This window comes from Lactuca sativa, chromosome 9 (genome assembly GCF_002870075.4).
Source record: "Lactuca sativa cultivar Salinas chromosome 9, Lsat_Salinas_v11, whole genome shotgun sequence".
Lineage (NCBI taxonomy): Eukaryota > Viridiplantae > Streptophyta > Magnoliopsida > Asterales > Asteraceae > Lactuca > Lactuca sativa.
Genome location: NC_056631.2, coordinates 183,534,967 through 183,550,473, shown reverse-complemented (window position 1 = coordinate 183,550,473; position 15,507 = coordinate 183,534,967). Strand labels below are relative to the sequence as shown.

General features: G+C 38.4%; 2 protein-coding genes across 2 annotated transcripts; one reads left to right on the top strand and one right to left on the bottom strand.

The window, feature by feature from the left end:
* Positions 1-521: 521 nt before the first annotated feature.
* Positions 522-4,386, top strand: LOC111905071 (C2 domain-containing protein At1g53590). Its single transcript, XM_023900751.3, has 11 exons — positions 522-1,096; positions 1,191-1,265; positions 1,354-1,497; positions 1,586-1,681; positions 1,762-1,893; positions 2,357-2,509; positions 2,607-2,648; positions 2,741-2,789; positions 2,890-2,982; positions 3,049-3,232; positions 3,305-4,386. The coding sequence occupies exons 1-11, from the start codon at positions 971-973 to the stop codon at positions 4,290-4,292; spliced, it is 2,082 nt and encodes a 693-aa protein (XP_023756519.1). The 5' UTR covers positions 522-970; the 3' UTR covers positions 4,293-4,386.
* Positions 4,387-5,111: 725 nt separating this feature from the next.
* On the bottom strand, positions 5,112-6,444 carry LOC111905072 (pentatricopeptide repeat-containing protein At3g14580, mitochondrial). Its single transcript, XM_023900752.3, has one exon. The coding sequence runs from the start codon at positions 6,372-6,374 to the stop codon at positions 5,256-5,258; it is 1,119 nt and encodes a 372-aa protein (XP_023756520.1). The 5' UTR covers positions 6,375-6,444; the 3' UTR covers positions 5,112-5,255.
* Positions 6,445-15,507: the final 9,063 nt, after the last annotated feature.

The window sequence follows — 15,507 nt, the reverse complement described above, 5'->3', positions numbered from 1 at the left end:
TTTAAAGGTCCAACCGGTCCCGTTGAACCAATTTTTTTTGGCAAACTGGTCGGTTGTCACTAATAGCTAACAAACGATTCTTTAGATAAAAAACTGGAAACAAGAATGGTTCCAACTCAAATCGATCAAACTGAACATTGCGGTTCGGTTTTTAAAACCATACTTTTATTGGTCTAGTTGAATATTGGTTAGTAACCACGCGATTTTTTATTCTAAACTCACCACCGCTCAAAATCGAAGGTTTTCTATTTTTATATTTTTCTGAAATCTAAAAATTAAAACTAAAAGCTTCCAAAAAAAGGAAAAAAGAAAAAAGAAAGAAAAAACTCTGTACCAAATCGCCTAATTTGTCTTTTACGTGTTTACCTTACCCACATAATAATAGGGCAAAGTGCAAATTTCTAGAAACAAATGGGCTAAAAGGGCCAAATTTGACAAAAGAAAGTACAAATTTTGGGGTGACAAAAGTACAAAAAACAGAGAACATAATCGATTAAATTAACCGTTTATTTCTGCGAATGACACGTCCGATTGCTCGACATTGCCGACTCGGCAAGTGTAGCAGGAAGAAGATCTGTACTAGGGCACCACATCTTTATTAAACAAATCGAAAGGAGCAGTTAAACCAGTCAATAAATCCACTTCAATATCACTACTTCCTCACTTTCTTCAATAACAATTCTTCATATCGAATGACAACAACCCACATTCTAAATTGTATCCCTTTTTCGAACTTCGATCCTTAGATGCATTACGCATCAATAATGAGCTAATTTCGCAATCCTCCGTCTCTATGTTTATGTTCCTGTTGCATTTTCCTAGGGTTAGCGTTAATTATTCTTGCATCGTGATTCGTGATTCGTGCATCGTGATCCAATCCTCTCTTAATGAATTGGGTTTTACGAAAGATTGCGGATCTTAATGAAAGGGGTTTGCTTTGAATCTTCATTTTATTGATTGGGAAAAAGAGATGGGTGGAAAACAGGGTTCGATCATTCATCATGTGGGCATTGTGTTGTTTTTAATTTGGTTGCTTTCTTCGTTGGATTACTTTCACCCACTGGTTTACTTCCTTTCGTTCATCTATCTCTACCTTGTAAGCTGTTAAATTTGTGTAATTTGTATGTGTGATTGAACTTTGAACTTATTCTTTTTGAATTGCTTCATTTTTTTTATTCATTTTTTTTAAGGTTCATGATCGTTATGCAATGAGATTGAGAAAAAAGATACAGTTTGAGGAGCGAAAACAAGCAAATCAAAAGAGGGTGATTCACTTGAACAGTTGAACTTCACTACTACTTCTGAATTTTAGCATAAAGTGATGATTTTTTTTTATTTTTTTTTTTCTTATAGGTACTTTCGGATTCTGAATCTGTAAGGTGGTTGAATCATTCTATTGAAAGGATATGGCCAATATGTATGGAAGAGATAGTCTCACAGAAAATTCTACTACCTATCGTACCTTGGTTCTTACAGAAATACAAACCATGGACTGTTGTATGAAATATGAATATGTTTTCCTTTACCCTTTTCAATTTTCTTTATATTAAATTAAAAAATTTTGTAAGTAAACTGTGTAATGTAGAAAGAAGCTGTGGTTCAGAATATATACCTCGGAAGATCTCCTCCTATGTTTACAGATATGAGAGTTTGTCGTCAATCTACTGGTGATGATCATTTGGTAATTATCCATGGGATTCTAGTGTTAAAAATGTTTTCATTTTGGTGGATTTTGAATTTTTGTAAAAAATTTGTTTTAAGGTTCTTGAGTTGGGGATGAATTTTCGGACAGCTGAAGACATGAATGCGATACTTGCTGTGAAACTGACGAAAAGATTAGGGTTTGGCATGTGGACAAAAATGCATTTGACAGGAATGCATATTGAAGGGAAGGTGAGTCCCTATTAATCTACATGAAGATGTAGATACTTAATTTTTATGTAATTTTTTCCATGTTAGGAAAATGGCCTCAAAGATTCCCAACAACAAAAAGTAATAGAAAAATAATAGCACAAGAATACACGTGGAAAACTCGAAAACCGAAAAACCGAAGAGAAACCATGGGTCTCTAGAGAGAATTTTTTTTTTTCACTATATAACACTTTTTGAAAATCACATAGATTAATCTCTCAAGCCAACCCTTAATGACACACACATAGTGACATAGTCTCAAAAATAAATATCACATCTATTCTACACTCTAGAAACAAGAGAAGAAAGAAAAAAAAATCAAATACTTCGAAGTGTATTTTGATGGACATATAGAAACCAAAGCCTCGGACTTCTTTTATAAACATATTTGTCACTATTGATATGTTTTTTATGCAACTTTTTCCAATTTATTATATTATTTAAGGTGTTACTTGGGGTGAAATTCCTTCCAAATTGGCCTTTTGTCGGCCGTTTGAGGGTGTGTTTTGTTGAACCACCGTACTTTCAATTGACCGTGAAACCAATTTTTGCTCATGGGCTCGATGTTACTGAACTACCTGGGATTGCCGGATGGCTGGCAAGTATCTTCATTGATTTTCAAATCTCTTTTTTTTTTTTTTTTTTTTTTTTTTTTTTTAAATCTATGTTTAATAAATATTCTTTTACTTGATTAGGACAAGCTTCTCACGCTTGCATTCGAGGAGACACTAGTTGAGGTAGTAGATTTCTTTAGAATTCATTATTATCTTACAAAAATAAATTTAGAATGTTAAAATACAAAAAATCAAATGTTTTCCGTTTTTTGTAGCCTAATATGTTGGTGGTGGATCTTGAAAAATTCGTTTCACCAAAAGCAGGTAAACTACATGACCTTGGTTTTGTGTTGAATCCATTAATTATCTTAATATATACTTTAAATTTAATCTACTCTCAGTTGTAACATATTATTATGTGTAGAACCTTGGTTTTGTATTGATGCCAAAGAGCCAGTTGCTTACACCTTAGTGGAGATTATTGAAGCATCGGGGATGAAAGCATCAGACATGAATGGTAAGTTTCCATTAAAAAAAAATGAACAATTTCTTGTGTTAACAAACAAAATAAACTCTTTTTCAGGGTTGGCTGATCCTTATGTAAAAGGACAACTTGGTGCTTATAGATTTAGAACAAAAACACAAAAGAAAACATTATCCCCAAAATGGCAAGAGGAGTTCAAAATCCCCATTACAACATGGGAATCACCGAATATTTTAATGATTGAAGTCCGTGATAAAGATCACTTCATTGATGACATCCTCGGGTTCGTTTTTTTGTTATCTTTTTCACTAGATATCTAACTATAAAAACTAATCAGTTAACGATTTTGTTTCAGGGATTGTTGTATAAAAATCAATGATCTTAGAGATGGCGATAAACACGACATGTGGTTACCTCTTCAAAACATCAAAACAGGAAGATTACATATCACAGTAAGAGTCACCGAAGTCGAAAAAAAGTCGACTTCACCACCATGTGAAGTGGATGCATTATTCGATGAGTTAAAAAAAGATTCTTCCATACCTAACACCAGGAAAGGAGCCGCCTCCGGCGACCACCCGCCGGAAAAACCGCCGCCAGTGGCCGACGACTTTGAACCCATCGATGTTGAAGGTCAGCGACAGACTGGCATATGGGTTCATCATCCAGGATCGGAAGTACCTCAAATTTGGGAACCGAGAAAAGGGAAGAACAGGGTCAAACCTGGGTCAAACTTAGATGACATCAGTTTCTCAGATGACAGCTTGGAAGGGAATAAAGTAAACACAAGAAACCGAGTCAAAAGAGGTTTGACTAAAATTGGGTCAGTTTTGAACAGAACCCTAAAAACAGAGGGTGAAAAAACTAGAAGTTTTAAAAAAAGGGAAAATTATGAAAATTGGGAGTCACAATCTCCATCTCCGCGACAAAATGTTAGGGCGGTGAATGAGAATGGGGTGACGGTAAATTTAGTTATGGAGGAAAATTTGCTGTCCCCTGATGGGGACATCAAACAGGACGAAATTTGTCCGGAGAGTCCTAAAAGGAAAGTGAAAGATGTGGCGAAAAGTATATTGAGACATGCGGGAGATTCGGCTAGAAGTATGAAGCATGTGCTTTCTGGTAAGGGGAGTAAAATGAGAAGAAATGCGGAATTGGCGGTGGAATCAGACTCTTCGTTTGAGGATTCCATTCCGTCGCCTGATTGTGAAATTGAAGGAGAAACAAGTCCACGAGTTGGTGTGATTGATTCCGTGGAGGGTGTTGAGACAACTCCGGAATCGGAAAACGGTTCCCGAGGAGATGATGTTGAAAGGCGAATAATGGATTCGCTTGTAGTTTGATAATGAGTTATAATTAGTTTGTTGTACTTTTTTCTTGGATGTATGTAAATGGAAATGTTTCATGATGGTGCTTTTGATCTCAATTTTTAAGCAATTTCCAACATATTACATTATTTTTTGCACCAGAAAAGTGTAAATTTTCTTGAATACCTAAAGCAGTTTGTACCATTTAAACAAAAAAAAAATGTTAAAATTGTATTCTATTTTTTGGGTTGTCTAAAAAGACATCCTATTTTACCATAGAGACACTCTGTGTGTCTTTTTTTGAAATATTTTGATTGGTTGAAATTGCATTGTTTTCCAAAAAAAATTGATTATAAATAGTTAATTATAAGTTGATTTTTTATAATGGGATCAATGCGTTATCTAAAGAGTGTCTTATTAGTATCATATTTTTTTTTAACTTATATAGAATACTCGATAATACTTTTAGATTTTTTTTTTGGTATTTTACAAGTTTAACTTGTGTCTGTCTTATCACTAAGAATTCTATAAGTCATAGAGAATTATAATTTTGGTCAATGTGTATAGCATAGCTGGTTTTTTTTAATTTTGATCAGAAAATTTTTTATTGCACTTTTGACCTTTGTTTGATGTTCTTGTGACAAATTTGTTCTTTGTTCCAAATAAAATAGTTTTTTTTTTTTTTTTTTGTCACTATTTGGTGCCAAAACTATCCATTTTACTTGTAACATGAAACCAAAAATGCAAGATAAATCTTTTTGAATTAGTTATCATATTAATATAACAAATATTTTTAAAAATAAAAAGGTTAACACCAAATTTGCTGTTTTACATATAAAAACCAAAAGTGCATAACATCATATGAGAAAATACAAATTCAGTGTTAAAAAATCAAAATCATGTTAGTTTGGAACATTTTTTCCATCAAAATTGGTATAAACAATGAGATACCTAAGCATCTTTTGTACTATATATCAAAAAATACTTTATTAATTGCTTCTAGTTTCGAAGTATACACTGAAGGATTTGCTTCCACATTGACAATTTTGGTAAATACCCATTTTCTATCATATGTTTTAAAACCAAATCAATATCTTCAACAATCTTTTTTTCACAAAGGCCATGGATGATCAATTTATATGAATCAAAACTTGGAACCATTTTCATGGATGACATCTTTTTTGCTAAATTCATAGCCTTGATGTACTCTTTGCTATCGATTAATGCATACAAAACCTCTTGATATGTGCTTGGAATGGGTTCACATCCTTTTAGCAACATCTTCTCAAAAACATCAATGCTTTCTTTGATTCGATTGTTCTTCCTTAAACCTGAAATCAGTATGTTTATGGAGATTGTATCAGGCTCCACACCTTCTGTTTCCATCTTGTGTAACAATGAAAAAGCTTCCTCAACACGACCAAGTTTACACAATCCATGCATCAAAGTTGAAAAGGTTCTCACATTAGGCTTACAATTTTGTTTAGGAAATTCATCGAACACTTGGAGTGCAGCATTTATGTCCCCGTTTTTACACAAGCCTTTCATCATGATGTTCAAACAACAAGCATCGATTTCAACTCCTAATTTCCCAGCACCCATGTAAACCTCATGGATTACGTCAAACTGCTTGGTGTTCACAAGCAAATTCAATACAAAATTAAACGTTTTGGGCGTTGGCCATGAACTGTAGTTTGGCATATCGAAAAGCGTCTCAATTGCTCTATTTATTCTACCAGCACGAAGCCCGTAAATCCTGATGACATTGTAGAAAAACCCATCGGAAAGTCTACACCTTTTTTCGACCTTGATTCTCTTCATTACTTCTTCAATTCCATCGAAGTTCTTGGCTTCTGAAAGATTATTTACCACGGATGTGTATAGAGCTTCATTGGGATTATAATCTTTCCGCTTTGAGAGTTGATTAAGAACAGTGAGGGTCGAATTGGGATCTTTTAGGGTTTCGAAAATCTTGATGACTTCAGTTGGGCTTAACCAGTCTTTATGATTGTGTAATTCGAGGGGATCGAGTTTTATGGAAGAATTGAGTGAAGCAGTTGAACGATACCACTTCAGATTGATTTTGGGAAGTTTGGTAACGATCGAACGAGAAATCATCTTATTATTCAGGTTTTGGTTCAAACAAAAGTGGAACCTGCCATAAACTGATAACTTCTTGCTCCTCCTATGAAATGTGGGTGTTTGCTTTTAAAAGTTCAAAATCCTTTTTGGAAAAGTTATAAGTTATAAAAAATCAAGATTTCTTAACTTTTCCAAAAAGTTCATTTTCCTTGTATAAAAACTCTAAAAGTAACTTTTAATACAAGCTTTGCCAAACATCTTTTGCTTTTTTTTCTTTTTCAAAAATAACTTTTGGACTTGAAAAGCTAAGCCAAACACCCCCTTAAACTACTTGTTTCGTACCTATATATGAAAAGAAGGCCAAGTAGATTTTGTAGGGTTTAGGCTGTGGAAATAGTGTTCCTCCACCACTGCCCCTGCTAGTATATATGGTCACAAATGTCTATAACCAATTTAGTTTCAAATTCTGATGCGTTAAATATAAACTGCCGTGTCATATCTTTAAAGACATTTGTCAAGGCGCCAAGCTGGCACATACAAATCAACAAGTGAAGATGTTAACCAACAAACAACAAGTGAAGATGTTAACCAACAAACGAAGATGTTAGGAAGTAAAGCAGATAACTAGTAAAATTATAAGCACATAAGACACGATTTTTATGTGGTTTGGTTGAGGTGACCTACGTCCACAGGTAGGAGGGGAGTATTCTTTTATTTTAGAGTTCTCAAACAGAGATTACAAGTACAATTACACAGAGATTCGTATATCACTCTAGAATTCAAGATACAAAATGACCTAGCATTCATCCCTATTTATATTTGAGAGATCAGACTTAAAACCCTAATGAGCCAAACCCATTCGCCTATAGCCCATGAAAGGTGTCAACCAATCACAATCCGCCATGCAGCATCTTCTGGAATATTCTTGAGCATTATCATCTTCTAGGCATACTTGGATCAACATGGCACAATAAAGGAATCAATATGGCACATCATGTACCAAGATAGTCCATGATGGTGCAACAACTTCTCCATCGCGCAACAACATCTCCAAACGGCGCAACAAGGAGTATGGATAGCTCAAGAACATCAAGCTTTGAGCAACATCATCACCATGGAGCAACATGCACATGCATGACACAACAACAAGCCTCATGGCGCAAGAGTGAACATGATGGCGCAAGAGGAGTGCCATGATGGCACAAGAACAACATTCTTGGCTCATCCCTTTATCATATGGCGCAACAAGCATCCCTTGTTGCTCCATATCACTCCCAAGTGCTTCAAACCTCTTCTAGTTACTCCAAACCCCCTTCTGTACGATCTGTTCCTTTGGCACTTGATCCATTCCTTTCTCAGATGATCTGTTCCTTTGTCGCATGCTCCATGAACCCCAAGTGCTTCATTTAGTTCCAAGTGCTCCAAATGCTCCACGAACATGATCTAAATGCTCGAGTCACATTTAACAATCTCCACATTGACTTGAGCATCCTATGAACTCCACCTCGAACAAGAACTTCCTCTCCCTTCCCGCCATTCGTCCCCGAATGGACCTTTTTCATGCGAACATCAACCAAGTCCAAGCAAAGCTTGAACTTCTCCTTGGGCAACAATTTTATCAACATATCTGCAGGGTTGACTTTGGTATCAATCTTCAGTATTGAAAACTTGTCTCCTTCCAGAATATCCCGAATGAAATTCAGCCTGAGGTCAATGTGCTACGTCTTTTCGTGATACACAGGGTTCTTTGCAAGACTCAAAGCACTGTGACCGTCACAATACTAGACATGCTTCTCCACCTTCAGACCAAGACTCTGAATAAGTCCTTGCAACCATATCTCCTCCTTTATTGCTTCCGTCATAGACATGTACTCGGATTCAGTTGTGGACAAAGCAACGGTATCTGGCAACATTAACGTCCAACTGATGGCACATCCGAATAAAGTGAATATGTAGCACGTACGTGACCAGCGCTTGTAACACCGTAAATTTTCAAACACAATTTTCATTTTAAAATCATATAATTCTCATAACACATTTCACAAAAATCCCATTTATTTAAATTTACAAACGTAACTCCATAATTGTTTGATTAGTAATCCAGGATCCTTAAAACATAACTCTTTCTTTTGTGTGTACAATCAAGCCGGCGCATTCCCGCGATCCTGAGAAGAACCTGAAACACATATCACATAACACGGTAAGCATGAAGCTTAGTGAGTTCCCCAAAATACCACACATATCTCATTAGCATCTCATGGCTATACTCAGATAAGACCCTCCGGTGAATGTGTCTCAATGAGACCCTCCGGTCCTAACTCAATAAGCTCATAACAATAATACTTAGCATAAATCACAAAAACATAATGCAGAATATCACAATACATAGGTAAGCACATAAGACATTACAGTCACACAAAGATACCACTCATGGTAAGTATAGTGAGAAGACTCACCTCGGATGATGAACAACTCCTATAAACGCTGCTGTTGCGCACCGGCCTCTATCTCTGAGCCAAATCCACAATTAACCCAATTAGGAACTAAGTTCAAACTCTCACTCAAGGTTTAAAGGTAGCCCACTAATCATCCCATCCATAACCCAAAACCCATTGGGCTCACCAAGGCCCAATAATAAATGGGCTCTCCCGAGGCCCAACTCTTAAGTCTAGATGGCAAGCCCATCACAAGGGCCCAAGGCATATATATATATATATATATATATATATATATATATATATATATATATATATGATATTCCTATGATCCAAATCTCTAGTACACAAGCCCAAAAATCCAGGCCCAATCCTCAAGGCCCAAAATGAGACTTAGCCCAAAAGTCCATAGTGAGGTTACGTGGGGCGTACCTCCCTTGGTACGCTCATCATACTCACAAATTTAGATTTACCATCGGGGACACTTGGTCGGTACGCGGGGCGTATTGGAATTACGCTCAACGTACTTCCTAGTTTCACTCTTTCTATTCATTTGGTCTTAATCAGTTAAGACCATGGCTCATATCACATATTTGGACTTCCTAATGGCTCTTAGTCCATAAAGTCAGTGACTTTAAGCCTTTAAGGTCACAAACACACAAAACTCTCACTCTTCTATCACAAAATGCTCATATCTCATGCATGGCTTGATTCCAACGTCCAAGTCTTGATTTTTATGACGCTACACCACTAAATAAACTCAAAGGGGTTGATCATAGTCTCTGGAGGTCAAATATCACATAAAGTCTCCAACTTTTGGGACAAAACCCTAAAACACTCTATTATGATGCAAAAACAAAAGAGTGAGAAAGCTTTGAGCTTTATACCTCCAAATGAAGCTCCCAACACATATATGCTCAGATCTATAGCCTGGACTCCCATTTCTTCTTCTTCAAAGCTCCTTCTTCACTCCACGAACACACAAAATCGCTTAAATGCTCTCAAATGGACACACACAAGCTCAAGAACGAGGATTAGCGTTTAATAGGGTTGATTGTCCGAGGATGGTGGCCATGAATGAGGCCATCTTATTATTTATATAGGGACACCCTCTCATTTAGGGTTTTCACTCCGTGCCTAGTACGCCCAACGTAGCCTCTAGTACACCCATCGTACTAGGTGGATCCGCTTAAAAGTCACGCACATGAGTACGCTAAGCGTACACACACGTACGCCCAACGTAGTCAACTGCCACCTTTCTCAAATAAGGGACTTATCCTGCCAAAACTTCAAACTTCCATAGATTCCTCGATATAACTCCATTTCTAATGAACCACATATCCACGTAAAGGTGACGAGAAGCCCTACGCTTCTAGCAAGTCTTCGCATCCCCGATGCTTCCTCATTCCCGGGTTGCAGCCCACGAGCCCTAATCACGGACGATCCGAAAACAGGATGTTACAATTCTCCCCCACTTGAATTAGATTTTGCCCTCGAAATCACTCCTTATCATCACATAGATCGAACCCAATAACCCGAGAAGCACCACCGAAAGGACCTCATATCATACAACAATCTCTTCCAAAGACACCTGAACCCAACAGGAACTCCCGACCCCGAAGAAGGACAGACCCTTCCACGAATGTGGTACTCGATCTGTCTCTCCAGAACTTGAAAACTCTAGTGGTCTGTCTCCCTGCCAGACCACCCTCGTAAAATATCATCATGTTAATCGCTCATGGAATAACAGACTCTAAGAACATTCTACCAATTCTGATTCTCTAATCGATCCCGGTCGAAACTCAAAAGGAACGGAAAGGTCACATCCCACCAAGGACCCACCGCCTGAACAACTATCAGAACTCATCTGGAAGAATGAACCCCCAAAACCCTATCCTTAGACACAAGAAAATGATCATGCTCGCTTGGAAGTATCCTCTGACATCTATAAACATAAGTACCAACTTCCTCTCAAATATCCCTTCCAATATTGAGCACCAGGTAAACTCTCGACCCAATAGTTGAACCTCCAAAGGTTAACCACTACACGCCTAAAAACGACTTATCTGCTTCCTTCTCAAAATAACTATCTCGACCCACCATGACACACAAGTCATGAAGTTCGCTTTACCCCAAGTGAATACTACAACCCCATCTGAAGTCGTCTCACCTTCGACCTCTTTCGTCTACCACCTACTCGTTTCATGCGTCTGGCGGTTCTTCCCATATCAACAAAACTGACCCACCCCGGTCTAAGACATCAGATGGAGATCAATACCCCTCAAATTGAAACCCGTCTACGAATTCGGAACCTCATCACGCCTACTCAATACCCAAATTGTCCCAAACTCAACTCGGGAGTCTGATTTAACAGCATAACTGGAACCACTAATTTCCAATCTGGTACTCAACCCATACCCGCGATTTGCGAATTTGTGCACACACCATCTCTCCAATTCTTTCCAATTATGATAATCCCTCCTCAATCCGAGATATAACGATTCCCGAACGTCACAGAGACCCCAGTCTCGCCCCTGGTCCGGCAACCAGGTTCGCAAAGACTCAAGTGGTAAGGCTATCCAAGCCTAAGAACCTCTTTGCGTCATATTCTAACTAGTGAATAAGACAGCTCCCTGCAGAACAGTATTCACTTTTATCGACTACTAAGTGCTACGCCCCCCCCCCCCCCCCCCCCCCATAGTCTTAAGACACTCCTTTATTGACTCATGAATGCTACGGCTCCCCGCAGATTCACGACACCCTCTCACTGACTCGTGAATGCTACAGCTCCCTGCAGTATCAAAACACCCTCTCATTGTGGTGTTCAAATCCGCGGTTGGAAGGATTGCTTTATGCCATCTGTCTTTTCCTTCTCTCTCTTCTCTTAGCAAAGTAGGCTCAAGTCAAACTTTTGGCTTGCTACAAGCTGGGCTTAGGGACTGTTGCCCGCCGCTTCCCCTATAGTCGTCAGCTCGTTTTTGACAGATCCGATCGGGTGTTCATAATCTGGAGTAAAAGGATTCGAACCTTTGCATGCCGGTACCAAACCCAAAACATCTTCCACCTCTCCCTATAAACTCTATCCTCGGTGTACCCCATGCTTTATCTTGGTCCTGCAACCAATCGTAAGAGACATAAGTGTCTCGTTCTTCTTACTCAGCCCGTCATCATCTCCCGTCATGTCATTTTCGATGAATATCACTTTCCTTATTGTGATTTTCACCCAACCCATTTTGACTCTGACTATGATCAATTTACTACTGATGATGATCCTTCTCTACCTCTTACTCCTACCTCGGTTTCCCCTCAAAACGACCAAGTAGTCATGCCTTCTCCTCTTTCTCCTCCTCTTCCTCCTCCTCCTCCTCCTACTACTCCCCCTCCTCCTCTACCACCTATTAGTCATCCGATGACCACTCGGTCTGGAACAGGTTCCATGAAACCTCGTATTCTTCTCAATCTCTCCGCTACTTCCAACATCTCTCCTATTCCTCGATCCACCGCTCTAGCTATGAGTGATCTGAATCGGAAGTCAGCCATGGATGCAGAAATGTCAGCTCTTACTGACAATCTGTGACATCCCCAAAATCTCGGCCAGAAAAGACCGATATTCATTTATGCTTTTAAAATAATTTCAGAGTAAATCCTTTTGATTTGAAAGAGTTGCGGAATTTGTTCCCAAAAACAAAACAATGATAAAACAATGTTTACCAAAGCATTTCATAAAAGAAATGTATTTTCATTATATAATCAAAACTCGGGGTGTCATGTTCCGATACAGACCAATAAGCATAAACGATAACATTACAAGTCATTCAACAAATATATACATATATAGACTTGTAAACAAAACAACTTGATGGTTCATCCATCTTATGCCCTTGCGCCACTTCTTGTAATACAAATAAAACTGAGTGGGTCAGGCTTGGGAGCCCGGTGAGCATATAGGGTTTTCAACCCACAATAAATAATTATATTTAATTTCCACCAACCAACAATAACCCAATTACCCATTCCCGTTATTCTCACTTTATGTCCCTAAAATAACTAACACAAGGGACCTAGTCTAAGAATATTTCATCGGGACGACAACACATGCTTCGGGGGTTCCTCAGCAATATAAGTCAAATAAGGCAACCATGAGGGGGATGAAGTACAACGAATGAACACCCAAGTTCATTAACACCTACAGGTGGCGAGCTTGCTAATGTTCCATATGACTGTCTAGAAAAGTCCGTGGTCGTCATCTAAACTCCGCTAGATGACTAAATCAAACAACAACGAGGCCTCTCATCTGTTTATTACACACCAACTATCTACCCATGTTCTACCCAGCATATTAGTAGATAAAAATATACATTTTTATACATAGTTTAAAAAAAACTATATAACATGCTTTAATCAATACATACTCCACATAACAGATGAGGCACACACACATAACATGTATTTCATAGAGAAATAATCAGATCTATAAGATAGAAGAAAGTGAATACACATTCACACATATAAACAACAATATACTTACTACACTCAAACCATACTTGTATTATTATCGTGTTTACGAAAGGTAGTATACACTCACTTGATCAGAAGAGGATCGGATAGCACTACGGCTTGCAGAAGTAGTATTCTTCGGTAGATCTAGAAGATCTCCACAAAAATCGAACTTCTCGCGGGTAGAGCTTCGGCTCGGGAATCTTACTTCTCGGGATCTTCAGGACCTTGGGACTTGCTTCGGGGCTCGGGAATGATACCGGGGCTTCGGGGTACTTCTGGCACGCAAAACGATGTAGAACGGGAGAGAGAAGAGAGAAAAAGAGCAAATGAGCCGGCTGCCCTCGCATCCTATTTATAGGAGGCTGGAGCCTCGGAGTACGCTGGGCGTACAACAGTATGTGGGGCGTACGCGTCCGAATCATCATGGCATGCGTCATCCGAAGAACTCGAGTGCGAGGCGCGTCATGCTTCGCAGTACGCTGGGCATACTTCGGATCAGATCGGTGACTCCTTCGGATATACATCCGAATTAAAGATTAAATTTAAATATTAATTATTTAATAAATTTCGGAAATTCATATCTTCTTCATACGAACTCTGTTTTCGACGTTCTTTATATCCACGCGTTTGTGAGACTACGCTCTACAACTTTCGTTTAGACTCCGTCGGCTAATTTTGAATTTATTTTTATTAATTATTTTTAGTAGGCCGGGACAGAAAAACTTCGTTATAAATTCATAACTTCTTCATTAGACGTCCGTTCTCACCTAACTTTTCATCGTTTCGATACCAACAACGAGATCTTCGATTCTCGTTTAGATCGATTCGACTAAAAACCGCTCGATCTCAAATCGAGTATTTCGGGCTGCATACCGCTAAGTCGAAACTTCAGAAAATCATAACTTCCTCATACGAAGTTAGATTTGGGCGTTCTTTATATATTCGGGAACCTCGTTTCAACTACTACAACATTATCCAAAGATATCAAGTTTATTTTACACTTAAATTTTGTCGCTCATTTTATTCTTAATTAATCAAATCACATAATTAAGCAATTAAGCACAAAACACATAATATCAAATAACATACTTCTATTATTTCAAAACGGGTTACAAAGGTTAACCTAGACTATTACATCAACGAAAATGCCTAGCCTGGAAACGCGGGCGTTACAATTCTCTCCCCCTTAGGATGATTACGTACCCAGAATCATACATCAATAAACAAATGCAAATAGCGACTCAACATGTCACTCTCCGTTTCCCAGGTGAGATTTGGCCCATTCGAATGTTTCCAACGAACAAGCACTAATTCGACCATCTTGCGTCGAAGCTTCTTAGTCTTTCGGTCAACAATTGCCTCTGGTTCTTCAATTAACCTCTTGTTTTCATCAATTCTCAATTCAGAAATTGGAATTATATCGGGAACTTCTCCCGTAAACTTCCTCAAATAACACACATGAAAAGTGTTGTGAATTCCATTTAGTTCCTCTGGTAGTTCAAGCTTGTAAGCTTGGTTCCCAATCCTCTGAAGAACTTTAAACGGTCCAATAAACCATGGACTCAACTTTCCCCTTTTACCAAATCTTATAAGTCCCTTCCACGGCGAGACTTTAAGCAAAATCGAATCTCCAACTTCAAAGGTCACTGGCCTTCGCTTCTTGTCAGCATAGCTCTTTTGACGATCTTGAGCTGCTAACATTCTTTCTCTAATTATTTTCAACTTTTCAGCGGTTTGATCGACCATCTCGGGACCCATAAACTGCTTTTCTCCAGCCTCAAGCCAACAAGACGGCGTACGACACTTTTGTTCGTACAAAGCTTGATAAGGTGCCATCTTTATGCTCGAGTGGAAACTATTATTGTAGGAAAATTCTACCAAAGGTAAATGTTCATCCCAGTTACCTAGGAATTCCAGGGTACATGCTCTCAGCATATCTTCAAGTGTTTGTATTGTTCTTTCACTCTGGCCATCAGTCTGCGGATGGTAACCTGTACTTAAACACAACTTGGTACCCAATTCCTCTTGTAGACTTTTCCAAAACCTGGAGGTGAAACGGCTACCACGATCCGATACAGTCGTTAACGGAACACCATGAGGCCTCACAATTTCCCTCACGTAAGAATTTTCAAGCTTCTCCATAGACCATTTCTCCTTGGCTGCTATGAAATGCGCACTCTTAGTGAATCAATCAACGACCACCCAAATCATGTCGTGACCATTCTTTGTTCTGG